The sequence below is a fragment of the Cyclopterus lumpus genome, chromosome 4, assembly GCF_009769545.1.
Source record: "Cyclopterus lumpus isolate fCycLum1 chromosome 4, fCycLum1.pri, whole genome shotgun sequence".
In the NCBI taxonomy this organism is placed as follows: Eukaryota; Metazoa; Chordata; class Actinopteri; order Perciformes; family Cyclopteridae; genus Cyclopterus; species Cyclopterus lumpus.
The window spans coordinates 17,773,704-17,799,900 of NC_046969.1; the positions used below are offsets into that span (position 1 = coordinate 17,773,704).

Genomic DNA, 26,197 nt, shown 5'->3' on the forward strand with positions numbered 1-26,197 from the left:
TTACCCTTGTGTTGTCCCCAGTTTATAATAGGCCGATCAGCATTGTGCTGTGAGTCACAACAACAATGAATCGCCTGCAGTGACGTGTCTGAGCAAGAAATGAGGAAGCAAATGAAATATGAGAGACGTTAGTGTCAGTTGCGTGTAAAAACGAGATAACGCACAGCTTTGCGGATGAACAGTTGACTGTGAAGAGAAATGACGATGGCTAGATACGTAAGTAAATAAGTTTATTATGCTAAAAACAATAATAGTTGAAATTTAAGATATTAAAATAAAAACGACAGGATCAGCTTCACATGTTTCAGATGTATTCTAAGAAATATCAAGATAACTAGTCAGTGGAATTAAAAGTGTGTATATATATATATATATGTATATATATATATATATATATATATATATATATATATATTTCCCTCTGTATACTAATCTAGATGTACAAAGAAAATGGAAATAATCAAATTACTGTATTTACATTTTGTTAGAATGAAAGGATGTTTACTCAGACTTAAACTAATTAAAATGTGGTATTGACCTGTTTATACTAGTTGCACTATTGGAATGATTTAATCTAGTTATGTTTAGGAAGTTCATTTAAAGAAATGCAAAACTCTTACAACCCTCTGATAACTCACCAACTTGCCTCGAAAAAAATATTATTTGAAGAGCCTTGAAATGAATTGTAATACTGTACATCATAATTCCTGATGGTGGTGCCAGTTACAATTCTCCTTAGAAAGATCTTTTATACAGGTGCATCCTAAATCTCCACCACTATCATCAACACCTGAATTGAGGACTATTTTGTGTAGAAGGATGTTCCCACCTGTATAGTTCAGACTTGTGCAATTTATGCCACGAAGCTTTGAGCTCGTTTTGTGAACTTTGGGTTTTCCAACCTTACTGACACGATAATCATCATCTGTGTTACAGTTGTGTTTAGTGTCTTGACTTTAGGAACAGTAGTTTAACAATATAAAAGGTCCAACTACAAGCTATTTATGGAGCTTTCAGCCACACTTCCTTCATCAGCAATCGGAGTTTGCTCCATTGAGTGATGTTGATTACATTTTCATCATGTGACCTAAGTATTGAATTTTGGTTACATCATGACGGGTGAGATTGTAACCGCTGTCTCGGCTCAAAGATACAAAGTTGAAAGCTCTGGATATTTATTTATATAATCTTTAAGTTCAATAAGACTTTGTGCCCTTTTGAATTCATCATACCTTGTCGACTATTTGTCCAAATCAAATTCACGAAAATTGTATATTTCTCAACACTCACCACCATGTGATAATAAAGACCATCAACTGGTGATTAATCTGAGAAAATAAGACTGTTGTCCTTCTAATATTATTGTCCATGATTATGTTTGATTGTTTTAGCGAACATTGATGGAGCTGCTCTTCAGTGTTGCGATCCTTTTTCAAGGGTGTGAATCGGATGTGAAATGCAGGGATGACAACGGAAAGGAGGTGGACTGGTTGGTAGAAATGTTGAATTGTGGCAATTCCTATCTTCACCTATTCTCGATGTCAGCTGAAAATGTGATAGAATATATTTATCTCTGTGTCATTAGGTATATTGTATACAAATACCCCAGCGGGGAGGATGGCTTGTCGTATCTGTACATGGATGAGAACACCAACGGATGGAAAGTCAGCAAAGAAGCAATCAACAGTAAATCTGGTACTCTGGCAAACACCTTGAAACCTCTTTTTGACTTCTACGACAGAAAGGTGATGGATTAAAGGACATGTGTCTCTCTTGCACAGAGATTAATCTGCACATGGATTCAGTTTGCTGTTGTTTTGTTGCAGACTGAAGGCTTTGGATTCATGCTCTATAATGATCAACCTCCAAAACTTCCAAAAAGACAATTATCTGCTGCTCCTGCATCATTTGGCCACAGTAAAGGTGGTTGCAGCCATGTTATCCATTTTATTAAGTTTAAAGTCAAATATATCATGATGTAACAAAGCTCTGTTTCTGTTGTTCTTCTGTTCTTCTTCTTAAAGGAGTCATTATGTTGGACAAGCGAACAGGAGTTTGGCTCTCACACAGTACACCAAAATTTCCAGAATATCGCAACAAAGACTTCTGGCCAAACAGTGGAAACATTAATGCTCAAACTTTTATGTGTGTGACTTACTCCTATAAGACATTCAAAGATATAGGTAGGTTAATGCAGGTTACATTCATTCAAGTTATATGCCAAAAAGAATAACTTCAATTTGAATTCACAGCATTGCAGCTGGGGTACATCCACGGTTACTCATATGACTATGACATCCCAAAAACCTTCCACCAGGAGCTGCAAAGTGTTGCATACAGAAAAGGCTACCCGAAGAGGAAACCCTGGTATAGTGTGAAGACGCTGACTTCAATGGGTGGACAGACATTTTCCAGCTATGCAAAATACGGTCGTTTTAACGATGGTGAGTAGTTGCAATTAATCAATCAAACAGGATTCAAGTGTTAGAATTTCTCATTAGGTTGAGGATAAGCCCGACGAGTTTTTAACAAAGCAAAATTAGTAAGACGTTTACAATTTTCCTTGCTGTGAAAACAACACAACAGCACATGATAACTTTTTGTTTGTAGTTATATTCTCTTGTGTATGTACAAAATCTATTTTTAAAATCGTATGCCCATGGTCTGTTTGTACAGGGTTTACGCTTCATTTTCAAAGATAACAGTGTTGTGTTTGGTTTTGTTTTCAAAACTATTGTAGATCTTTACTCTGGCCTTATTGTGAAGTCCTTGAGGCATAATCTGTATGCCAAGAGCTGGGGGAAGATGAAATACCCACTGCCTTCTACCTGCACCCCTTATTGTGTGAACAATGTGAAGGAAATAAAGCTCCCCAAGAGGAAGTTCTTTAAGTCTACTCAAGATCACTCCAAGTGGTGTGTAACTCCTGATGGTAACTGGACCTGCATTGCTGATATGAACAGGGAAAGGAGTCAGAAGAAAAGAGGTGGAGGAGCAATATGCATTGAAAACTTTGCAGTTGCGAGGGCTTTCAATCAGATAATCAAATTGTGTGAACCATGTAAACAAGCACCTACAAATTCTGATGCTCATTCTATAGAGCTTTAAAGGCACAACCCTTTATTGCAATGTAAATAAAAGTGTTTCTGCACTACCAAAAGCTAAGAGACAAGACTGCAGCCAGATAGCACTGGTCATTGCCTTCGGCATTAACAATACAAATCAATTGGAATTAATGAATCATTTGCAGTACAGAGAAGTTAGTGAGTGAGTAACAAGAAAGCAGGTGAACTGGGAGAGGTGTGGGTTTTGATTTGAACAGTGATGGGGGAGTAGCAACTTGCACACTTCACTGTGAAGATCTCACAGTAAGCGCAGAAAAATAGAGATGCCCAAAGATGTAAGTAAAACGTTTACAGGGTTAAGAATTATGCAAAAGTAACACCAAATATCTGATTTTTAATGTTGTTTTAATTATTATTCGTACACTGAAATGCTTTATTTTTTATCGTTTAATATATTATATTTATCATTAGAAACAAGTAAATATCATATTAAATGGGAAGTGTGAGTGTTATTCTATATTGGAAATAAAACTAAATATTGTTAATGGAATTTTAGACAATGTAATATTATTTGGATGTCTTATAGAGTAACGTGCAACATATGGAGATCATATCATTTAGTTCCCGTTTTAGATGCACATTCTTTAACTTGAAACTACCGGCATAAGTGAAGTAAAACATAAATAAAATATTGGTATCTTTATTATTGTTTTCATGCTTTATTGTCACATTGGGAAAATTGAGCAAAGATATCTGCTAAGAGGAGCCATTTTACTTAAATGCTTATGAGTGGACTTGTTAATAAACAAAAAAAGTAGAACTATCTTTGCCCAGTGATACCACACCTTCCTGTTCACACCACCATACTTTTAGAATGCTGGGTCCTAATCACGCGACCATTATTATAGTCAACAGTTTAAAATGTCCCAAATACATCCTTGGAGAGATATTCTGTTGTGTAACATTGACTGTTTTTGCAGGACACTTACAGCATACTATTAGGGTTGGTCAGAAAGATGTTGAGGTTTTCTGAGATTGAAATTGGTGGCGTTTAACTGGATTGCACTGTATCAGTTATGCACATTTTCATGCTCAATAGTATATAAAGTGTGTTATTGCCTTATTGTGATTGTGATGTGTGACTGGACTTAGCTGATACGAACAGGGAACATGGTTTAAATGGTACGGACCATGTAAACGCAAACACCAGCTCAAGCTCTCAGACCATTTTTCCCCCCCTAAAGGATTAATTAATACACCCATTATGATAACACTCTGTATTAATTTGTTTGGTTTGTATGTCGAACAAAGAACGGTTTAATTTCTTAAATAATGCCCCCTCTCTAAGCTTATTGTTGACAGGATAAACAAAAATGATTGGACCAATTACAACGTTTTCTAGGATGATTAATCAACTTTAATCATTTAAAACAAAACACTCTGGCCATAATGTAACATAACACTCTGGCATCATAATATATATTTGGTGAACATGTAGGATTTATGGATAGTTAAGTGTCTGAAATAATTGATCTTTCTTGAATTTGTTGTTTGGTTTTCAGGAAAGCAATAAGCAGCAGTTTTGAGTGGAAACATCTATAAAAACTCACTGTTACCACATTAGGGTTCCCACTGTCCTCTTGTGGCCAATAAAACAATTACTGTAGGTTTAAGCTGTACAGAGAAACGTTCCCCCTTGAACAGATAAGTGTATACTTTTCATACATACATCTTTCTGCACAGTGAAGATCAAACATCCAAGAGAAGTAAAGTAACAAACATGTTTGAGTGGAAAAGGGCTTTAATGCCCATTGGTACTTAACAACTAACGCTAGGTCTCCAGACCCAAAGCAGCACCCACAATACATTATTAGAGGAACTATTTATGTCAATATACATGTTTAAATGTTCCTGAAGGTGTGTTGCAGTTAGTGTTTGTTCCCGCTCTTTCTCCTCCTCGCCACTAGGTGTCCCCACATTTTCATCCTCGACCACCACAATTGGGTCACTTCCGGTTCCGATTGTGAGCACACGAACCGGAAGCTCGCTCCACACACGTGAAAATAATTTTGGCAAAACATACAGCCTACCCAAGATGGACATTACAGAGGTTTCCGTGAGTCAGGACAGCAAATGGAAGAGAAATAAGAGTAATAAGCCGAAGAACAAGAGTGGGAGTCGGGGGGGAAATGGAGGAGCCGATGGAGCCGAGGCGAAGGAGGAGGTTAAAATGGAGAAGAGCGAGGCAGAAGCTGCCTTCCCCCCAACTTTCAACGTGTCCGAAATCAAGAATAAACAGCGAAGACACTCCATGTTCGTGAAATACAAGCAGGAAAAAAGCAAGGTAAATATCCATATACGAGCAAGGCAACTACACGTTAGCTGCCGGTGTATGAGGTACACCCACAGCCTACGTCACTGAGCTAAAACTAAGGTGAATGCAGTTTGATGCAACAGTCACGCTATAAATAGTAATAATAATAATATTAATAGTACATTATATTTGTATAGCGCTTTAAAAGTTACACAAAGGCACTTTACATGTTAAAAACAATAACAGCAATAGAGAGAGATTACAACAGTAGGAAACAAAACAAAAACGTACATTACTAGCATCACAGGTTAAAAGCAGATTTAAATCCTCCCTTAATTAGGCTATAAACACTTACCGTTACTTTTTTAAGAGATGTTGATTTCACTTTTTGGGTGTTTTTAATCATCAGTGGTGGAAGGTAACAAAGTACATTGTAAACTCAAGCACTGTACTTCAATGTAAATCTCAGGTATTTGTATTTTACTACATTTCAGAAGAAAACATGAAACTTCTTACTCCACAACCTTTACTTTAAAGCTGCAGTTATCAGTTACAATACACATTATCAACATATACATTTAATACATTTTTTAGTGCTCCAAGTAACACTTATTTTAATTAATGATCGATCTTATGATAATGTATTTCAATTTAATTACACAATTCATAAATCATCAGAAGATGGTAACTTTACTTGAGCACAAGAGTTGCTGGTGTTGCCTGTCCAAAGATCTGAAACCCAAGATATTCATCAGACAAGAGCAGAACCGTATCACATTTGAGAAACTGGAACCAAAGAATATTTTGCATTTCTGCGTGATATCTGACTTATAAATGTCAGTGCTAACGTAAATATAAGTTACATGCTCTGGCATTTCAGTGTTTATATTTTTTTCTGTCTTCATATTTCAGCTAAAGATCCAGCTGAAGAAGAAGAAGAAAAAAGAAAGGAAAGCTTTAGGTGACAAGGTGAGTTGTTTTACTCGTGTCTTGTCTCATATGTTGCTATTATCAGTCAAAGACTAAAGTTTATGAACTGACCTCTTAGTTCAATACGTTTTACCATTGAACAACATTAATATTGGTCATTCATTTTTTTCCTTTTATTCTGTCCCCCATGAAGGCGCCACCAAAAGAGGTGCCGAAGACGATAGAGAACCAGAGGGTGTACGACGAGACTACAGTTGATCCAGAAGATGAAGAGGTGTTTACCAAGTTTGGTCGAGCTTGTTCGAACCATCTCAGGCTATATTTAATGCATTTGCATTAACGTGTGTGTTTTCGTGTACAGATTGCATTTGACGAGGGAACTGATGAGTTTTCTGCCTACTTCAATGGGTTGACGAACCCTAAAGTGCTCATCACAACATCAGACAGACCAAGAGGGGTAAGTGGCTGCTGCTCTGCAAAATACACATTATATTCAGCATTGGATTGAAGTTGCCAGAATCTGCCACCTTATTAATATCAGATATCAGCAGTGATGCTTTTGAGGGAAATGCTTTTGACATTAAATTGTTTTTTATGTTTTATGTTGAGGCACTTTAACATTTAGTGTGTGTATTGATATTTGTAAAGATGCTGTATAAATGTTACTGTGGTGTTGAATTTGAGTCTGCTGAGGCTTCTTCTCGCTCATAATTTTCAGACAGCATCTGAAACATTAATAGCTCTCTGATGTTCGTCTTGCAGAGGACGGTGAAGTTTTGTGAGCAGCTGGCCACAGTAATCCCGGACGCCCATGTGTACTACAGAAGAGGTTTGGCCCTGAAGAGGATCATTCCTCAGTGCCTGGCCAGAAACTTCACCTACCTAATGGTCATCAACGAGGATCGCAAAATGCCCAGTATCCTCAAAGATAGCTGTGTCAGGAGAGGGGAGGATGATACACAATGCTCTGTATACTGTTCTCCCGTATTCATTACTTTGCTGTCATTTAGATAATTAATAAGGACTGTGTTTAATTAAATCCATGCGATTGTGATATAATTTTTACAACGCTTTTGAATCTCACTAACTTCAGAGACCACTTTTATAAGGTGAAAACTCGTTGCAATACGTATTTAAATGAGTGGAATGACTGCACTAACAGTCTTCGACACAGAGAGCGTGTCAAAGTTCTAGGTCACCTAGTCCAACTCTATTCGGCTCCCTTAACCTGACTTTCAGATGGTTTGGTTCTCTGTCATCTTCCTGATGGGCCGACTGCACACTTCAAGATCAGCAATGTTCGACTACGCAAGGAGATGAAGGCAAGTTGATCAATTTCAATTCTATTCCCTGACTCTTTTTTGATTAAATTAGACTTTTGTAACAGAGTTGTTGTTTTATATGTATCTCATAGAAATAATAAATCTAAGAATCTTCATCGTAGATTTGTCAATTTTGCAATCCAACCTCAATTAATGCGTGAATGTTTTCATGATTAGCTGTGTGTCATTTAAGCCTATATCTTACAAATAGTTTTATCATCAATATTGCCATTTAATATATGAAGCCACTGTTTAGTATCCATGACAGAAGTAATGTGATCTCATCGTAATTGTAGTATTTTCTCGTTTGCAGAGACGTGGCAAAGATCCAACTGAACACTTTCCAGAGGTGATCCTCAACAACTTCACCACACGGCTGGGTCACAGCATCGGCCGGCAGTTTGCTGCCCTGTTTCCACAAGACCCTCAGTTTGTGGGTCGACAGGTCGCCACCTTCCACAACCAGAGAGACTTTGTCTTTTTCAGATTTCACAGGTGATTATTGAACTGAATTCTGACCGGCCTTGTATTATATTTCTCGTTTTTCAGAAGACTATTTATCTTAAATATAGATGGTCTAATAAATGTGTGTTCTGATTTCTCAAGATACATCTTCAAGAATGAGAAGAAAGTTGGTATTCAAGAGCTGGGACCTCGCTTCACCCTCAAACTCCGCTCTCTACAGAAAGGCACCTTTGATTCAAAGTTTGGAGAGTACGAGTGGGTCCTGAAGGTGAGTTCTTTTGAGAAGAGCTGTAATGATGCAACCACTTAAAGTTTATTGACGTTTGCCTAAATGTCCGTGGACATGTGGTTGGCTCTTTAGTGCCAGGGTGTTCGATAACCATACAGATTGCTTTGCACATCGGTGACATGTTTGAAGTATTTTTTTAATATGTTGCTTTTTCTGTAAAGCTTTAAAAAAAATACACTTCTTCTGTTTCCAGCGCCATGAGATGGATGCCTGCAGACGAAAGTTCCAACTTTAAATGCAAAATAACAACCATCTTTTGTGGTCAGGCAAGGACGGTTTATTATCAAAGATATTACTGCAGTTTTTGGCTTTCCACAAAGGGACTTTGGAGTGGATATCCAGATTCTTTGTGGACGACTAGTTATCACTTGTCCTTTCAACTAAACTTGATGACAACACCGATTACTGGATTTTTTTTTAAATATCACCAAGCTGAAACTCACTATGAAAACCACTTCTATAAAGCTGCATCTGCAGGCCATGAGTGGGACAGGAGCCTGTAGCTCATCGTAAGGACTTTACCCTCTCTGTTAGTTTGGAGACCCCGGAGAGGAGACATGCAGGTGCTCTACATGAATCTGAATAACCTGAATACAAATGTATATACACAAACTGTATGAATGTGGCCCAAAATGAATCGGAGTCATTGTGAACCTGCCCGGGTCACAGACTGCTGTGCATGTGGGCCTATTACACCCTGGTCTGTGCAAATGATAAAGAGCAGTGACTTAAGTGCAACAGTTCCTGGAAATTATGACATGGTTCAAATCGTGTCTACAGTGCAGCAGCTTTTGTATTTGACGGGACTTTAAAAAAATAATTATGGATGACACAGAACACATTGCATATACTCATTTTAATAAAACATGTTGCTGCCAGTTGAAAATGTGGAAATTTGTTTCTCAATCAGGAATGAAAAATGTACAATTCAAAAGGCACATGTGGGTTAGTTACTTCTAGGACTAATATCGTGCCCACTCGAGATTCGAGAAGAACGGTAGTTGCTCGTCCCCAAATTCACAAGTACTCCTTTAAGCCATTTCAGTCCACAACGCAGGTCCTGCAGTCCGGTTCCATTAAGGCAACACAATGTCCAAAACCTGCAGAAATGTTTCACGCATTAGTCAGACCTAACAACCATTTTTATGCCCTACTGTACATGTCATCTCAGAGTTCCAACAAGTTTAATGTAGAATTCATGAACCCTTTACGTGCCATTTGAGTGGATCATAACTATCAGTTGTCTGTAAATGAGATGTATCTTGTTACCAAAGATATTTCCCGGTATTACAATGTGGCTGTTAATGTAAACTTGATGTGTTTACTTAACTTCAATAGCAATGTCCAGAGTAGATCAACATTTAATTTTGTTTTTTTTAAAAAGGGGGAAAACATGTGCTTTTCAGATATGCCTCAACTGCTTATTTTCGTAAAGACAATGCTGTTAGTAATTGGTTGCTAGTGGGATAAACAACTTATCAAATTGATGTATTTAAAAATACAATGTTTCCCTATGAATTGTCATAGAATAGAAGCATACAGTAGCTGAAAATGTACATACTCAAGTACACGTACCTCAATTGTACTAAAGTGCAGTACTTAAGTGCATGTTCTTAGTCACTTTCCGCCACAGCTGGTTGTTTACATGAGCTTAAGGGACTTGCTTAGAAAAACAATGAAATTCCAAAATGTCCAAATATTGATTATTTAAAAAAAAAAAAAAAATGAAGATAATTGAACAGCTATTTGGTTCTCTTAAAGTGGCAGACTCATCAGGAACTCGACCTCTAAAAGTTCATGTTAAGCAGCCAATACTTGTTGAAAGACATTAGCTACACACCATGTCGTCATAACCATCACTAACACCACTACCCATCACTGATCTCGATATACATGTAGATACGGACGGGTTCACGGTGATCTGTGGCGAAAGGAGCTTTAGGGATCACAGCTGATAACCCATTGGTGCATCTCTCATTAGGACGCCTCAGTGCACTAGGTGTGTTTCTACACTTAAGGGAACGAGAACCCATTAATGAAACGAAACGGATCTTACAGAGGAGGACACGTGCTGTGATATAACGGAGGAGGGTCGGTCGGTGTGTCGGCGCTAGAGAAAGGAGCAGACTTTCTGCGGTCTGAACGGGTTGTTGGTGGACGACATGCCGGTGAGCAGAGGGTCCTGCTGGGCGTGATGCAGGCAGAACTGCTGCAGGTCCGCTGCGGCCTGCGACACCTGCGGGAGAGGGGAGACACACAGACAAATAAAAGAGACCTGGGAAGTTATATGCTGTTCTGTAAGCAACCCAGATGTGATACAATCTGTATGAAAACGAGAAACGCGAGCGGTGAATGAAACAACACGCCCTGAACGTTACCTTAACTCTGTGCATGCCAGCTTCCAGGCGGAGCTGTTGGACGACTTTCTTCATCGCTACGACGCTGGATGATCCCGACATTGTTCCGGTTTTGGAGGACTGTTGTCTTTATGATGACGACTTTAACACTTTAAGTCACTATTGGGCTAGAAAGGTGGGTTCCCAACTACTTCTTCCTCATCACAGAGTTTCCGGTTTTCTTTACAGGAGTGTCCGCCGGTGCTGCCTTCAAGGGGTGTTCTTAAAATGTAGCGTTGTAACGTTGACCGTTACCCCCTAAAGTTGTTTTTTAGATGGAAATTGCACCAAATGAGCATGTTAAAAATGAAAGCTAATAATAATTTTTAAAAATCTAATAAAACTAACGTATTTAGCTCTACATTCTGGGCAATGCAAGGGGAATGCGCGGTTTTCCTATTATTTGTGCTTTGGATGATTTATATTCCAAAAGTTGTTGACATAGTTCAGGTTATTTATGTTGTGTAACCCTAATATCAAAAACACGAATGGGCTTTGGAGGAGAATAAACAATTTCTCAGTAAACTTTATAATTACGACAACTTCAAGGGTGCACGAAAGCAGTATCATACCAATATATATTGTGACCTCTAGTGGTAATAAAGCATAAGCACACTTCGTAATTATTCACAAGAAAACCTCCAGACATTTCTAGACATACCCTAAATGTTATCAATGTATTCTGTGATGTTTACAAAGCACATTGGTTTTTTTGGTGCAATAAATATAATGCAATATAAAAGCAAAATATAACTTGCTAGTAAAACGAAGATTAAAACAAATCACATGTCGCCTTTGCTGGATGAATAACGTAATATAAAATACCGAGATTGCGCTGCAAGCATATTACATTTTTTATTTACCCGCATAACAGATTCAAATGTAAGAACAATGTTAGGTGAAGACAAATTGCATTAGCTGCTTCTCTCTGCAGTAATTGTCATCAGCACCAGAGCAACGAGTGCTGGCACTCTCATAAAAGAAAGTCCACTGGGCGACTGTCTGTGTTTGATTGTACCAAATTGTTACAGAGCAGTCCACGCCTTCGTACCCCAATAAACGAGGCTTCCTCTGGACCAACCTGACAGAACTGACCCTGTTAAAGTGTCTCTGCGTGTCCTTGCTCTGACAATGGAGTTGTGTTGTGAGTCAATGAGATGTCCCGAGGACAGAAGACCCGCCAGTTGCAAGGTACGTTATTGTCATTGTCTTTGTTAACGAACTGCAATGGACTGTCACTCACTTATGATGCCAATATGCAGACTGAAATGTGTCCATGGACGTGTTTTATGTGTTTAGTTTGTGGAGCTCCATGTGCTGTTTGTTCCAGAAGACCAGTGGAATGTGAAGCTCAACAAGGTCCCTGCCGAAGCCATAGAGAGCTTCATATCTGCCGGCTTCATCAGGTAAAAAATGTAATAAAAATGTATTAGCAAGTGTTGTTATCAGCTAATTCTGTCAGATAAACCCAGTGACATGAAAAGTACAATATGTATTCAATACTTATTTCATAGATTTAAACCATACAGTTCTCAATGTTTTCAAAGCACAGTGCATTATGCAAGTAAATGCACTTTATTTTAAATGTTTCTTTCTCAATTTGTCATATTTGCTTTTAAAGCTTGATATGAGTATGGTATTTACATGTGAGCATGTGAAAGCTGTTATATTTATATTTTCAGCAACTATTTTGTATAGTGTTGACTTTAAAAGGTAACTCAAATCCACAGACACCCTGATTGGATAGTTTTATCTGGGTTCTTCACAAGGTGTCAAATTGCAAAAGAAGTGTGAAAACATCATTTGTGTTATGTTCAGCTATCTCAAATCTCCTTTTCATCACTCAGGGTGTATCCCGATACCACCCTGAAAACTCTGAGGAGAGAGCTGGGAGCTCTTCTTGGCGCCGAGAGGCACTTCGAAAGATTTTCCTTCCTCAAATGTGTGGGACACAGTTTGGCTCTGGTGAGTGCAGCTGGCCGTTTATTGTGGTTTTCTAAAGCTGGTCGGGTTTCACCGAGAGGCAGACAATGCAGACAGTTTGATTAACAAGTTCACTATTCAAGCTGTTAACACTAAACTCTCTCTCTGTGTGTGTGTGTGTGTGTGTGTGTGTGTGTGTGTGTGTGTGTGTGTGTGTGTGTGTGTGTGGTGTGTGTGTGTGTGTGTGTGTGTGTGTGTGTGTGTGTGTGTGTGTGTGTGTGTGGTGTGTGTGTGTGTGTGTGTGTGTGTGTGTGTAACTTTCTCACAACAAACACATCCTTTGCTATTACAGGTCAAAAGCAAACAGGAGAAGGATCTGAAAGTGAAAACGTTGCTCCACCCTATGTATGTAGTAATCCATGTTCCATATGTGCATTTATTTTCTTATTTATTTATTTATTAAGAATGGCAAGAAAATAGTATTATTTCAGCTTTTCAAAGTCTAAAAACCATACACAGAAGGTAGTCAAAAGTATGGTATTGCCATGTCTATCATAGCTATCCCAAATAAGAGGTCATCTTCACTTGTGTGAGTGTACTATATGGCTTTCAATTTTGTATTTGGTTATGCCATCTACTTTGCTAATTTCTTCCTCAATGATTTGATGAACTAAAGTGATTTCCTCTATGACCTGTCTAATTTGTTGTTCAGCCTTGTAGCTCTACAGTACGTGATGATACCAGTTAAGCCCCACTTGTCACCTGTCGGCAGGCCCCACAGCCAGAGCTTTACCTGCTTCCCACTGTGGAGATCGACAGCAGTGTTTGCTCCCAGTCGCTCACCACAGACACCAGCAGCAGCTCCCAGACCACCAGACCCATTACCACCCTCCCGAGACATTCACCCTGCCAGCAGGAAGAAAAGAGCCTGTTAAATTCCCCCTCATTCCCCCAGTGTTCCCATCCGCAACCCCCACTCCAAGCCTGGAAGAGGAAAGAGGAGGAAAAGATGAGGCAGAGCGACAGTTCTTCAGAGGCAGAAAGGAGAAATGGAAGAGGAGGGGTCTCTCTTCGAACCAGTTGCAGTGGGCTGATCAGGGATGTTGCCCGAGGAAGCCTCATATTCAAAGGGCAACACAGCTCGTTTCACAGAATAATAGGCAACATTACAGGTACAATATGTTAGCTTTTGCTCTGCAACAAATAATGCATTACAAGCTCTAGAAGATGTACACATGTGCAGCCTGTTATCCTGTGTGATGAAAGTTTGTCATTTCAAAGAAAGTGCTGCTGATATATTCAGAACAGATCTTATCGCTCCTCTTGTGATTCTTGAGGGTAAATGTGAAAATGGCAATTCAGACTTATAAATCATGCTAGCAAGTTTGTATTAGTTTTAATGTGATAATGACATTGCCATTTTATAATCTGGTTTACCAGGCACTTGTTGCATTGGGAGAAAAGGGATCTGCCACCAGGCCTCTTAGCAAGGACATTTTGAAACTAATCCTCTGGTTTTAACATTCAGTTGTTATATACATCTACAAGCTTTACAACAGACGTGAAGCGGATTCAGCTCAGGTGAAGGAATCGCCAGAGAACAAAGACACCTGCAAAAAGAAGAAACAGTACCACAGGCAGAACAGAGCGCCTCTGGAGGACAGAGATTCAGGCTTCTCCCTCACAGATGGGTACTGTGCAGCATAACCGAGTGACATACTTGTACCCTGCTGTGAATACTCATACTACTGCTTCTGTAACGGTGTGTCTTTCTGCAGGCTCGGCAAATCGAAAGATGTCCATGCATTGAATTCCATCAGGACTAAACCAACAAGTGTGGTAGTGTATACGTTAAGTTTCTTAGTGTAGTCATTAGTAGAAATTCCACTGCCAGCAGGCGGGTCTATACATGAGTACAGACCAGTCCCTTATAATCAGATTGTTGCATTTCTTGCTTGTTTTAAGGTGACAGATCGTCCAGTTGGGTTGTCTCGGTGTGTTGCTCTCACCTCTCCCCCTCCAGGTGGAGTCTTCCCTGTGGTCACTCAAAAGACCACGGCCTCTCCCGTCTTTCAGACAAACAGTAAGCTGTCACTTTGACCACATACCAAGGACTAATGGCCATTCACTATTCTTTTCTTACCCAACTAACATGTTTGTTACTGTAAGGAGAGCAACTGATTGAGGAAATCAAGCTGGTGAGGGAAGAGAGAAAGCAACTGGAGTGGACAAGGCAAGAGTTGCTGAGAAAAGGGAAAGATTTGTTGTCTCAAAACAGACATCGCAGGAACCAAGGTGAGCAATCGCATCCGGGCAATCATAACAAGTTCTTTAGTTTGCCATCAGTCTGTGAACCCCAGAACAGAACAGAATTTAATTGTTCTTCATGTGCTTCAACAAACCTGTAATATATTACTGTTGTAAAGAGAAAATTAACTTACATTTAATTGTAAATATTCTAATCCCTTGTTGTTTTAATTGCAGTTGACAATATGTTAAAGACATGAAATGAAGTAAAAATTGAATTCCTATATTTTTTGAAGAGGTCAAATTTGTCAAAAGTAACGCCATCCGCCTCATGCCTTTCTCATTAATAAAAAGCACGTGACAGTTGGAAAAAGAAATATTTTGAGACCAAGAAGGCCACAGCACCATTGGAGGAAAATCTGAGAAACCTCCGACAGGAGTTGGAGACATTTTACAACAAACTCTTGCACCAGCTGCAGGCCAGAGATAACAGAGGGAAGCCACAACGACAGGGCAGATCTTCCATAAAGGTGAAGGTGAAATGTTTGTCTTTTATGTCGGTTTTGACTAGGTGGGCGCAGTGTGAGTTTGGAAGATTCCCTACATTTAAACTCTAAATATTGCATAGTTTCCAAAGAAATCAGATGCACAGTGATATTTTGAATTGCCAAAGTACCTTTTTCACAGCATATATTTCAATCTGTAGCAGGAAAAGCAAAGGTTTAATTATGAATGCATAATAGCTGGCTTTTGTTTCGATGACATGTCAAAATGTCTGCTATGAAGAAGGTCTCTCAAATGGCTCCTTGACTCAAATTGTCCAGAGTAGTCACATGTTTTTGAAGCTGGACAGCAACTACCAGGGTTTCTTTTTATTTATTTTTTTCTCATAAAAGTCAGGTAAATGACTAATTGAAAGATCATGAATTTCAGAATGAGCTCATCATTCAGATCATGACAGCGAGCCATGAGATTGACAACCTGAAGAGGAAGGTAGAGGATGCTAAGATGAAGCTGGTGACAGAGATAAAGGTAACAGAGTTTGTATGAATCTATATAAATGTGTCTATAACCTCGGAAACAAAAGTAGTGGTTGTACAAGAGGCATATCTGAAAAAATGGCAAAATAGCACACATTTGTTCCTTTTCAACATCCTATGAATATTATGTGTATTATTAAAAAAACTACATGCTTTACTATGAGACACATAATTAGTTAGGACTACAACGCAAATTGGCATGTTTGAACAGTAAAGATATAATTATTTTAAATAGAAAATACTAGTTCCTTTGTTCAGGCTTGATGGTGGAAGAATCGTTCAGATCTTTCACCTAAATGCCACACTTTGAATATACTCCACCACAAGTCAAAGTCCTGCATTTGCTTACTTAAGTAAATATATGCAAGTATGATCAGCAATATTTACCTAAAGTATCAACAGTAAAAGTACTCATTGTGCAGTGAAATTATATTGTTTTTTTTTAATATAACTGCTGTATTATGCTGCTGTAGATGCTATTTTCTTCTGCTTTATATACTGTTGGGTAGTTTTGTCTCCAGTAATGCGTAATAGTCTAGAGGATCATCATATGTTTGAAGCGTTTCTGTCCTGTGAGAACCACGTATCTCTAAAAAGTCAGCTTTGCATGAGCTTTTAGCTCTGTGACTATTCATTTTCCAGCTGATTTAAGAGTTTTTTGGAAATAGTTTATTTTTGCCCGAGAACACTTCCACATAAACATGTTTTTTAGTTGAAAGAAAGGGTTTAAGCACTCAATTCTGATTGGGTTCATTCTGTAATAATGTGCTGGCTACCTTCATTGAAAGGAAGAAATACATTTTAATGTCGTATTTACAACAATGAGTGTATTCCTTCAGTGCCTCATCCTCTGAGCACCACAGGGTGGCAACTGTAACACACAAGCTGCAAGAAGTAAGTTACACTGCCCCTCTGAACCCACTACGATCGTCTCTCACATCCCGCTCGCTATTCAACTCGCTACATTAGGTTGTGGTCGACAGTAAACGTGGCTTCTCAATTGTTGGTGAAAATCTTCATATTGATTAGGGGACAATGACACGGCTAGATAGTCGTGTTGTATTCAGAGGATGAGGCACTGAAGGACTCCTTATATTTCTAATTAGATATTCAAATGTATTAATTTTCTTCACGTAATGTATCCAGCGTATAGTTTTAGAACGGTGAACAGACATCTAACTGGAACTACTTAGTATGTGTACATTCTCAGGAATTAAATTAATAGACAGCCTACAGCCAATCAGAATCAAGTATTCACCAAGACCTCGGTATAATCCCTGATAATCCCTCAGCGGGCATTATTCCTTCCATATCTCAGATGTAGAAGTATAAAGTTCCTTAAAATAGAAAGGCTCAAGTAAAGTTGAAATTCTACTTCAGTGCTGTACACTTGGGTAAATACAATATGATATGCCGGTGGTATCTGGTGTACTTTTATTAACAAACCATGTCATTTTTTCATGAATGGCTGCATAGTTGAGGAAACAGGCTGCCACGGAGCTGAAGGCCCTAAAGGCTGAGCTGGCCCAGAAGAAGAGTCAGTCCTCTCATCCTGGTCCTACGTCATCTCTGTGCTTCGGAAAGACCACACGGGACAGACCACAAGTTCAAAGCACCTCCATTTAATTCAGTACATACAAACTAAAGACTATAAACCAAAACCCTTTGGTTGGACAGCAGTGGATTTGTTTGATGTTATGCTGCTGAGTTTAGTATTGTGGTACTTTTATTATTTTTTTCATGTCAATTTGTTGGTACTGTTTTCATTCTGAATTTCTCAGGTGCTGTGAGCTAAAGACCCACAGACCCGTTTTTGTCTATTTTTAGGGTGAGATAGCAGGTTAACGGTATATGTTGAGATGCTCAGCAGCGTGTGTCAGCTTTGTTATAGTCATAACTACAAAATAAAGAATGACTTAAATAGTTAACATACATTGTTTCAGTGTAGAAGGGCTAAGATGGAAGATATGATGGACATTCCTATTACACAGATTATGGGCTACATTTTAAAAAAGATCAAAGATCACTCCAAAATATCAAGATCTTGAGGAACACCAAAGAAAAAGTCATGCCATTCAAGTCTCAAATTGTGGTAACTAGATGGGCAGATATAATTCTATGCTCAACGTGATATTACTTACCTCTTTGTTGGATTCCAGAAAGGAGGATGAATAACGATTAAATTACGCTGATAATTAGATGTGGCTTCTGTCCCTTCAATACTTTTGATAAAATGTAACTTGTTACGTCACATCTTACGGTAGGCTACTGTTTTTTGGCCATAAATTAATCTCTTAGTGATAGTTTGTTGAAAAAATGTAATGAGAAGCCATAGTACAGCATGCCTTTAAGCACGTCAGAAAAAAATGTAAGTAAGGTATACTATAGAAATATAATGTGGTATTTTAGAAAAAGAAGTCATGAAAAGACATATAGTATATTAGGAAAAAAGTCAAAAGAAAGTAATGGTATAGTGTGCCATAAAAAAAAGAAAATCATAAAAACCTACCATAGAATGTGCCCCACTGTGATTTCTTTCTTCAGGGCCACAGACCTGATTGGAGAATAACAACCAGCAGGAACACAAGAGGACCCTGTGTACTCACCACACATCCCTTAGTTGTATTTTAGGTATCATAAGTATAGTATATCATTATGAAATGTCATTAGAAATAGTATAACTACAGCAAAGTACATCTTAAAGCAATGTCACAAAAGGTCTTAGAATAGTATGCCATGAAAGAAAGATATAAACATAAAAATATAAACATTTCATTGATTAGTGTGCCATAAAAATGTCATAAAGTCAACAAGTCATGGTATAGTATGCAATTAAAAAGTATTAGTAGTGTCATACAAAATGTATTATATTAGTATTTCAGAAAGGTATGGTATGCAATAAAGATTTCACTATAGTGTCATAAAAGAATGTCGTCCAAAAGTAATATGCGTACAATTATCTTAGTATAGTTTGTCATAAACTGTCATACTATGTTACGTCAGGAACAAAGTAACGTTATAGTATAGTATTCCATAAAACAATAAAATGTACATATATATGTTACTTTTTCCACATTTTATATTACAATATATATATTTTATATTACTTCATGTTTGATGTGATCTGATTTGTCTGCAATGTTGATAACTTTGACATTACGAATTTCTCAGGTGCCGTAAACTAGTTAAGAGGAAAGCCTGAAACATGTCTAACTGGTAATTCAACTTCAATAACTTACATATTGATCAAAAAATATTTTATTTATGAAAAGCATAACAGTGCAAAGATCTCAGTAAGCTCAATATTTGTCAATCAAAAATATTGTCTGTTACATTAAAAAGATAGTTTTTTTTTCTTACTTTCAAGGATACATTTATTCAGTTCCCACAGAGGAATGTCTGCGACGTAACTACAGTAAACGTCAACAGCAATAAAAGTCCCAATAAACTCTGAAGTGCAAGTATGCATCCCTGGACAGAGAGAAGCCCCACCCCTTTACTGCTACGAAGGGATGCATTGTCAAACAGGAGGGGCCCCATGTACATTTCTCAAGCAGTGTCAAGTGAATCCCAGCTCACATCCTATGAGCGCATTCCACATCCCTGCAGTCTGCTGCTTGGCAACCGGTTCATCACTGTAGTCCAAGATGTTTCCATTCCACATGCCAATGCCCCTCAAACCTTTAGATTTCACTGACTCCGCCTTCGGACAGATACTCTGTGGGTCATCGTACCAAACCTGATGAATCTGTCCTTTCTGGTCCTGAGGAACAACAGGAATCCTAAAGTTAAATGCAATACTTTCTCAGACCCTTTCCATAGATTTAAGATCAATGCAACATAATTCATAGACGACATGGGATCAAACCACAAGAGAATCAACCGTGTGACTAACCCAATGCAAGGTTTATTAGAAAGAGTAATATCGGTTATACACAAAAGCTGAAAACGTACGTACATACTTGTATGACCGCTATTTCACCTGTGAGCGTTGAGATTTGATAGAACAACTTGGAGAAAGCGAATGGTTGCATAGCAGCTGGTGGCACCTTGTGAGGCTCGCAGGACTTATGTTCTGTTATTAATGCTCGAGTCGTCAGGATAGTTACTGATGGACAATTCAGTCATTTTATATGGAGGTGAGGTGGAAAAGATGTTTGGTTTTATGTGTGCACTTTTCCAGTGTGGCACACAATCAAATGCAGCCTCCCGAAATTAGCATGCAGTCAGTACAACTTTGAAAACCCCTATTGTGATTTGGTATAGTATCATAAGAAATAAAACATATATCATAGTTTAGTTAGTATGACGTAAAAAAAACCCGTCATATAGTATGTTATAACAAATATAGTAAAAAAATGTAATAGCATCCTGTACAAGTTAAAACAATTAAAAGTTTAGTATGTCATAAAAAGTATGTTATACATGTTGTTATTGTATATTAATTCACAACAAATGTCATAGCAGTGTGGCATAAAACAAAAACCTGGTATATACTGTAGTATGTCATAAAAAGTCACAGTATAGTATGGGATAAATACAATGTCACAGGATAGTGTGCCATGAAAATATAAGAAGTTGTTGTATTGAGTGTCATGTCTAGTATGTTCTGACAAATGTCATAATAAAAGGTAATAGCTCCATATGCCATGGAAATGTAATAAAACGTCATACAAAATGTCATTTTGCCCTGAAAAACGTCAGTGTGGTATGTCAAAAAAAGTATTACAAATCCTGGTAAATGTAAAAAACAAGGAAAGATCTCATAATATAGTATTTTAAGAAATATTAAAAAAGATGTCAAAGAAATATCATCATTACCATTAGTCAAGTCTTAGAAAAATGCCATAGTCCGAAAAAATAGAAAATTTGTGTAGCATGCCCTAAAAATATAGACTGCAAATAAAATGAAATAAATATGTATTTAAAATAAATTGCATACTTTAGTTTGATGAAAATGTCACAAAATGCCATCATTCTATTTATAATATAAAAAAATATTAATAATTGTCTAGTATAAAATGTAAAAAAAATATATATCTTCATTATAAATCTTTAAAGATCTCAAACCAAAAAGGCTTCATAGGTACAGTACATGTGATGAATTTGTGGTATGGTCACAGCATAATAACTTTTCTGGTGCTGTTGGACAGCCTCCGATCAGCTCTGCACTCTACCTGGTTAACCTAATAATTTCATATTTAAATAACAAAAGACTCAAAAGCCAATGAGACCATTTTTTCTTTTAAGAATAAATCTAATGAAACATGCAAGTTCTGATACATTCTACTTCTAAAAGATTAATAGAGGCTTTTCTTCTTATTTAATTAAAACCAGCAATTGTCACGAGCATATGGACCGACCAAACGACCAGAGGGTGTCATGTGACAAAGTTGGTGAAATTGCACATCTTCACAACCATCAGCATGCAAATAAATGCTTACGGGCATTTCTACATCCATCCAAAACAGAAAAGGTTCATGTAGTATATAGTGCGTCTTTATGAATCTGACAAAATAATGTGAATGCCCCCACTCTGGATAACCAGACTGGATGAACTTTGCTTTATTTGTTGATTTGTAATGAAGCAGGACGAGAAGAGGGGAAGTTAAGCTTGAACTAGGAAGAAAGACAAAGAATCCATGAAATAGCACTTTGCTAACCAATAAAACATTAAGTAGCTGTATACTTTTAAGCGAATTAAAGCAGCATCAAGACTTAAACTATATAATAAAGACAATGTACCTTGTAATTGAAGTAAGGAGCTTGCTGTTTGTCGTCCCAGAGCCTGCCGGACATCGAGTTGTTGACCTGCTTCATGATCCACGCGTATGTTTTCTGTGTTCCAGCTGCATCACTACAGGGGGCTCCACGGAAAGGAACTTCGGCTATAAAACATACTCCCTCCTGGCATGGAAACAGACATTAAGGGAAATATGTGGCGACTGATCAGACAGAACAACATATGATATACTGCAACAATCCAAATAAGTGTAAATAAATGATAGCAATAGGCTGTTTTGCCTCAACAATGAAAAAAAACAAAAAAAAAAAACTTAAGAAAGCTCATACATTACAGGTAGAAGAGAAAAGCTTCAGAGATTAATAATTACGATATTTCTGTATTTTATACACAAAACGCAATTAAAGGGCTTTATATAATAATAATTCTTAATACATAATACTATTTGGAGCTGCAGATTTAGTGCTCCAGTGAGAAGGTACAGCAGCAGTAAGATATACGCGCAATTGACTCGGAATAAACATTTCTTTCATTAATTTGTTTTAATCGCCATTCCTTCGATTCAGTCTTTTTATGGGATTTGTAAACAATAAAAACAAGACTGAGTCTACAGTCATGATTTGGGATGAATAACTGCAATCCACATCCACGATGCTAACATGCTCACGATGACTCATGTGATGAGTAGTGTTTGACAAATGGACATTTTGACCAGAACATAGAGCAAGATGAAAAGTTAAAAGATCACCACACTTGTTAAAAATCATCCTGTGGTGAACAATAAAGTCTGTGCCAGACATTTCACTTAAAGTGAAGTCAACCTTAAGGCGACGATGGAGGAAAAGCCGATGATCACTCAAGTCATTAGCATCCATCGACGGGGCACCATGGATATCTGGAAATATATTTCATGTCAAATTTCACTAAAATCCAAAATGTCAACCTGCGAGAGGAAAAGTCAGGGGGTCACCAAAGTCCTCTGAGGACCCTTACTTAAAATATAGATTACTGGAAAATACAACAAATATTTTAATTGTATATCTTTTAAAAAAGGAGCATTTCTTACCTGAGAAAAGTTAAGGCACGGGTAGTCATAGCCGTACCATGGCACTCCCATGACGAGCTTCTTTGGATCGATCTTCAGACTCAAAAACTGGTCATACCCTTAAAAAGAAAAACAGGCATATAGTGGTGAGGAATAGGTCGGCATTGGTAAAATAACGTATCATCATGCATTAATCAAAAAAGTGGACAACAAACCATTCAATGTTTGAGAGAGTGGGGCATTTGCCATTGCAATGCAGTTCCCTGTGATCTGGCTCTGTTCATCATAGGACATCACAAACAGCAGGTCACAGGATTCAGCGATGGTAACGTAATCATAATAGCGCTTGTCGATATTATTTGGTGACCAGGCAACATCAAATGAGACCTTGAGATCGGGATAAGACAAATAAAACCCGGCAGGTTATGGAAGGCGTACAGCACTTCAATCATTCATTTTCATGCCTGCTTAATTCCTATTTAGGGCGAGGGAGGGACTTGAGGGTTTTCCAGGAGTCTTTTGGGAAAAAGAAGGCTAACCCAAGCTACATGTTTATATTAGAGGACCATGTCAAAATACTGTGTTCACCTGGGAGCCGGGTATCGCACCGTGGAAGGCCTCAGTGGTCTCGTTGACCAGGTGTGTCAAAGCATGGTACTCTGGGGAGCCCTCCTCCACTGCTTGTTCAATGTCGATGTTGATCCCATCCATAAATTGACTCTTGGCCAGGTTTACCTTCTCTGTTATCCACGCCGTCCTGTTATATTGGTCCACAATGTAGGGGACGTGAACATCACCTTTTCTCACCAACAAGGAAAGAGAGAGATGTGGAGATAATTATGCATTGATGAATGTTGACAGTGCCAACATTGATTAAATGCCTTCAATTAATCAACAATGTAAGCTCTCCACACTGATAACATTCACTGGATGGATTTATACCAACATATCTCAATGATAGGAGGACTTCCTACCTTTAAGTACAACCCGTGCTCCTTTGGAGTGAGCGTAACACATGAGATCAGCATCATATTTTCCAAATGCCGCCACTGTCGTCACCATGCTCCAGTTGTAGGACGTCCATTTCTTTCCACCCACATCAAACACAAACACCTTTAAAAACACAGAAACCACACAGATAGATGACTGTAAGGTTCACTCCTATTCCTACTCTGTTAATGTCCTTCTAAATATTTCAGTAATTTGTCAATTTGATGAATCCCCCAAAAAAGGTACCAGTGCCAGACTGTACTTTTTCTACATCCTACCACAATAAATTGTATCCTGAACTCCAAACTATTAGAAACAAAGTAGAGCGGAAGATCGTGACCGCAAATAACTTTATTTTTTAATGGTCAATTCCTGATTTTAATGATCAATTTCCTGATGAATTTAAAACTTTTAATTGCTAAATTAAACTGGCTTTTGATAAAGTAAATATATAAATGGTCATTCTTCTACCGATGCTGTGTATAACATGTGTTGCTGCTAACAGAAACAGGCTCTAACATCTAATCACATCCATTTCACCCGAGTTAGCTCAGTACTGTTTATTTCTAATCTGACCTAAGATGACCCAGTATTTGGAAACCAGGTTCCCATGGTCAGAAAGAAACGCATGATCAAAATAATATCATTATATTTTTGGAAAACATGCAGCCTAAAGTACATGTGAGGGCAAAGTAAATTCAATAATTGAAAAATAATGTAAAGTAAATTGAGGCAAAACAAGCAACACCACCACATATTCTGCTTCTCTGGCCTGTTCTAGTTAGAGAAGAACACCACCTCATACTTCCTGGAAGGGGATTGTGTTGCTTCGCGTGCCAATAAACCACATCAGTGAGTGACAGTGGACGATACCGAGGTTATTAATGTTAGTAGTTGCCCCGTTTTTTGTCGAGACAAATTGGAGAAGGGTCAAGACAAGTTTGTCAACAATCAAATATCAAACATTGATGATTGTAAAGTTACAAAAGGGCTCTTTTTATATAACAGAAGTCATGTGTGCCCAAAAAAGGTAGCCATTTCATTCATCACGTGGCCTTAAAACAACACAGACACCCTGCACTGATAAAGAGGAGCAGCAGTCCCAATAGGAAACCTACAATAGAAAGAATAGTAAGCTCAGGATTTATTACTCATTACTGTGATAAATGCAATGTGCTGTCGATGAAGATGCCACTTTAATGCTCACTAACCCAAAGCATGACCTTTTATAGACTTCCATCATAAGATCAAATTTTATTAGAACCATGAACAGAGGTTTGTGACATGATACCATTGTAAAATAGCACCCAGCATGAACTTCTGTCCATTTAGCTTAACAGCAATATGTTGTATTTTGTCATATTTCAGTCCACTGTAGCTTTTAAATCTTTTAGTGGCCTATCAAATATGCTATAAATTGGTGGAAGTTTGCGAAGCAAATTATCCTGTAAAATTGTGAGCAGTGTGCTGCAGGTGGAAGTTGAGCAACACCATTGCCGTGTGTCATCAAGCAGACATTAACTACCTCAAAGTCTCTCTCCTCGCGGATCTGTTGACAGAGCTCGGGTTTCTCACACGGACACACGGCAGCCCTGCAGACCAGGATTGTCGACGACAAAAACAGAAGAAAGTACGACATTTTGGTTGCAGGAACACCTTGAACAGAATGAGGTCAGACCAGCCGGACTTCAAGCTGCAAACAAATCACTTTGGTTTAGTCATTCCTGTACGGAGGCTGACGTGGTTTAATCTTCATCCAGTTAACGTACAGCGCGAGATCGTTAGTAACCAAACGCATAACAAAACATTGTCGTGAGATAGAAAATGTATTTCAATCCCCATTAATCATGAATAAAATGATCAACATTCTGAGTGCAAGTGACCTGAGTGTAAACATTGACAGGTTTCAGAGGTATGTTGTTTCAGGGGAGTGTAATCTACACGCACCCACAGGATTTTTAACAGCTCTACAGCAAAAACAGTAGAGAAAGGAGACGGCGGCCTGAGACAAGTCCGTTTCCTGTTTCCGTGTAAGGCGTGTTTCATTCGGACACAAAAAAGTGCCTCTTCAGACAGACTTGAGAAATTTGACTTTATTTAAGACTTTTCACTCTCAGCAAAAGACTCTCGTGAGATCTGTAAACTAACGTTAGCTACGCCCCAGTTAACAATTTGTTGTAAAACTAAACGTCTGTTCGCTGTGTAAACATCTGATGTTAACAAAAGAACATTAAATTACATTATGCAGATATTTGCCAATCTGCTGTTATCAATCCACACACCATTTCCAAATGAGTCACACCTTTCTTTTGTCCTGAAATTTGGAGACCCTGATTTTTGGCCCTGCTAGTTTAACATCTTTAAATCTATATTAGCAAGACGTTTGTTCGGCATATAAAAAGTTTGCCAATAGGAGAACTAGCATTGA

At 38.1% G+C, this 26,197-nt stretch overlaps 4 protein-coding genes across 7 annotated transcripts; 2 read left to right on the forward strand and 2 right to left on the reverse strand.

Moving 5' to 3' along the window:
- Window positions 1-38: 38 nt before the first annotated feature.
- rpf1 (ribosome production factor 1 homolog) lies at window positions 39-9,263 on the forward strand. 4 transcript variants are annotated; one of them, XM_034530062.1, is made up of 15 exons: window positions 39-216; window positions 1,392-1,489; window positions 1,586-1,745; window positions 1,827-1,923; window positions 2,025-2,183; window positions 2,253-2,444; window positions 5,033-5,409; window positions 6,292-6,348; window positions 6,503-6,583; window positions 6,671-6,766; window positions 7,072-7,225; window positions 7,549-7,631; window positions 7,945-8,126; window positions 8,238-8,364; window positions 8,579-9,263. In XM_034530062.1, the coding sequence occupies exons 1-15, from the start codon at window positions 199-201 to the stop codon at window positions 8,618-8,620; spliced, it is 1,923 nt and encodes a 640-aa protein (XP_034385953.1). In that variant the 5' UTR covers window positions 39-198; the 3' UTR covers window positions 8,621-9,263. The 4 variants fall into 4 exon arrangements, with proteins under 4 accessions (XP_034385953.1, XP_034385954.1, XP_034385955.1 ...); XM_034530063.1 differs by lacking the exons at window positions 39-216; window positions 1,392-1,489; window positions 1,827-1,923 and having other exon boundaries at window positions 1,629-1,745; XM_034530064.1 differs by lacking the exons at window positions 39-216; window positions 1,392-1,489; window positions 1,827-1,923; window positions 2,025-2,183 and having other exon boundaries at window positions 1,640-1,745.
- LOC117729206 (guanine nucleotide-binding protein G(I)/G(S)/G(O) subunit gamma-5-like) lies at window positions 9,223-10,881 on the reverse strand. Its single transcript, XM_034530068.1, has 3 exons — window positions 10,764-10,881; window positions 10,442-10,621; window positions 9,223-9,485 (listed from the first exon to the last, which is right to left on the reverse strand). Exons 1-2 carry the CDS (start codon window positions 10,842-10,844, stop codon window positions 10,496-10,498), a joined length of 207 nt encoding a protein of 68 aa, XP_034385959.1. The 5' UTR covers window positions 10,845-10,881; the 3' UTR covers window positions 9,223-9,485; window positions 10,442-10,495.
- Window positions 10,803-18,189, forward strand: spata1 (spermatogenesis associated 1). The gene is given in 14 exon segments (XM_034530069.1): window positions 10,803-10,917; window positions 11,813-11,972; window positions 12,081-12,187; window positions 12,629-12,746; window positions 13,057-13,113; window positions 13,477-13,564; window positions 13,567-13,876; window positions 14,264-14,395; window positions 14,483-14,543; window positions 14,670-14,787; window positions 14,874-14,999; window positions 15,306-15,481; window positions 15,885-15,983; window positions 17,468-18,189. Coding segments are annotated over 13 exon segments (1,602 nt in total). The 5' UTR covers window positions 10,803-10,917; window positions 11,813-11,912; the 3' UTR covers window positions 17,618-18,189.
- Window positions 18,190-19,232: 1,043 nt separating this feature from the next.
- Window positions 19,233-25,740, reverse strand: ctbs (chitobiase, di-N-acetyl-). Its single transcript, XM_034530066.1, has 7 exons — window positions 25,295-25,740; window positions 23,754-23,892; window positions 23,368-23,576; window positions 22,995-23,166; window positions 22,801-22,898; window positions 21,737-21,898; window positions 19,233-19,754 (listed from the first exon to the last, which is right to left on the reverse strand). The coding sequence occupies exons 1-7, from the start codon at window positions 25,406-25,408 to the stop codon at window positions 19,551-19,553; spliced, it is 1,098 nt and encodes a 365-aa protein (XP_034385957.1). The 5' UTR covers window positions 25,409-25,740; the 3' UTR covers window positions 19,233-19,550.
- Between the last annotated feature and the right edge of the window lie 457 nt (window positions 25,741-26,197).

Coding starts and splice junctions, on each gene's coding strand:
- rpf1 (XM_034530062.1), top strand. Junction 2,184..2,252: donor TAAGACATTCAAAGATATAG/GTAGGTTAATGC, acceptor TTGAATTCACAG/CATTGCAGCTGGGGTACATC. Junction 6,349..6,502: donor GGAAAGCTTTAGGTGACAAG/GTGAGTTGTTTT, acceptor TCCCCCATGAAG/GCGCCACCAAAAGAGGTGCC.
- LOC117729206 (XM_034530068.1), bottom strand. CDS start 10,844: ATGTCGGGATCATCCAGCGTCGTAGCGATGAAGAAAGTCGTCCAACAG. Junction 10,622..10,763: donor CTGGCATGCACAGAGTTAAG/GTAACGTTCAGG, acceptor CCTCTCCCGCAG/GTGTCGCAGGCCGCAGCGGA.
- ctbs (XM_034530066.1), bottom strand. CDS start 25,408: ATGTCGTACTTTCTTCTGTTTTTGTCGTCGACAATCCTGGTCTGCAGG. Junction 23,893..25,294: donor GCGAGGAGAGAGACTTTGAG/GTAGTTAATGTC, acceptor GTGTTTTTAAAG/GTGTTTGTGTTTGATGTGGG. Junction 23,167..23,367: donor GTGCGATACCCGGCTCCCAG/GTGAACACAGTA, acceptor CCCGATCTCAAG/GTCTCATTTGATGTTGCCTG.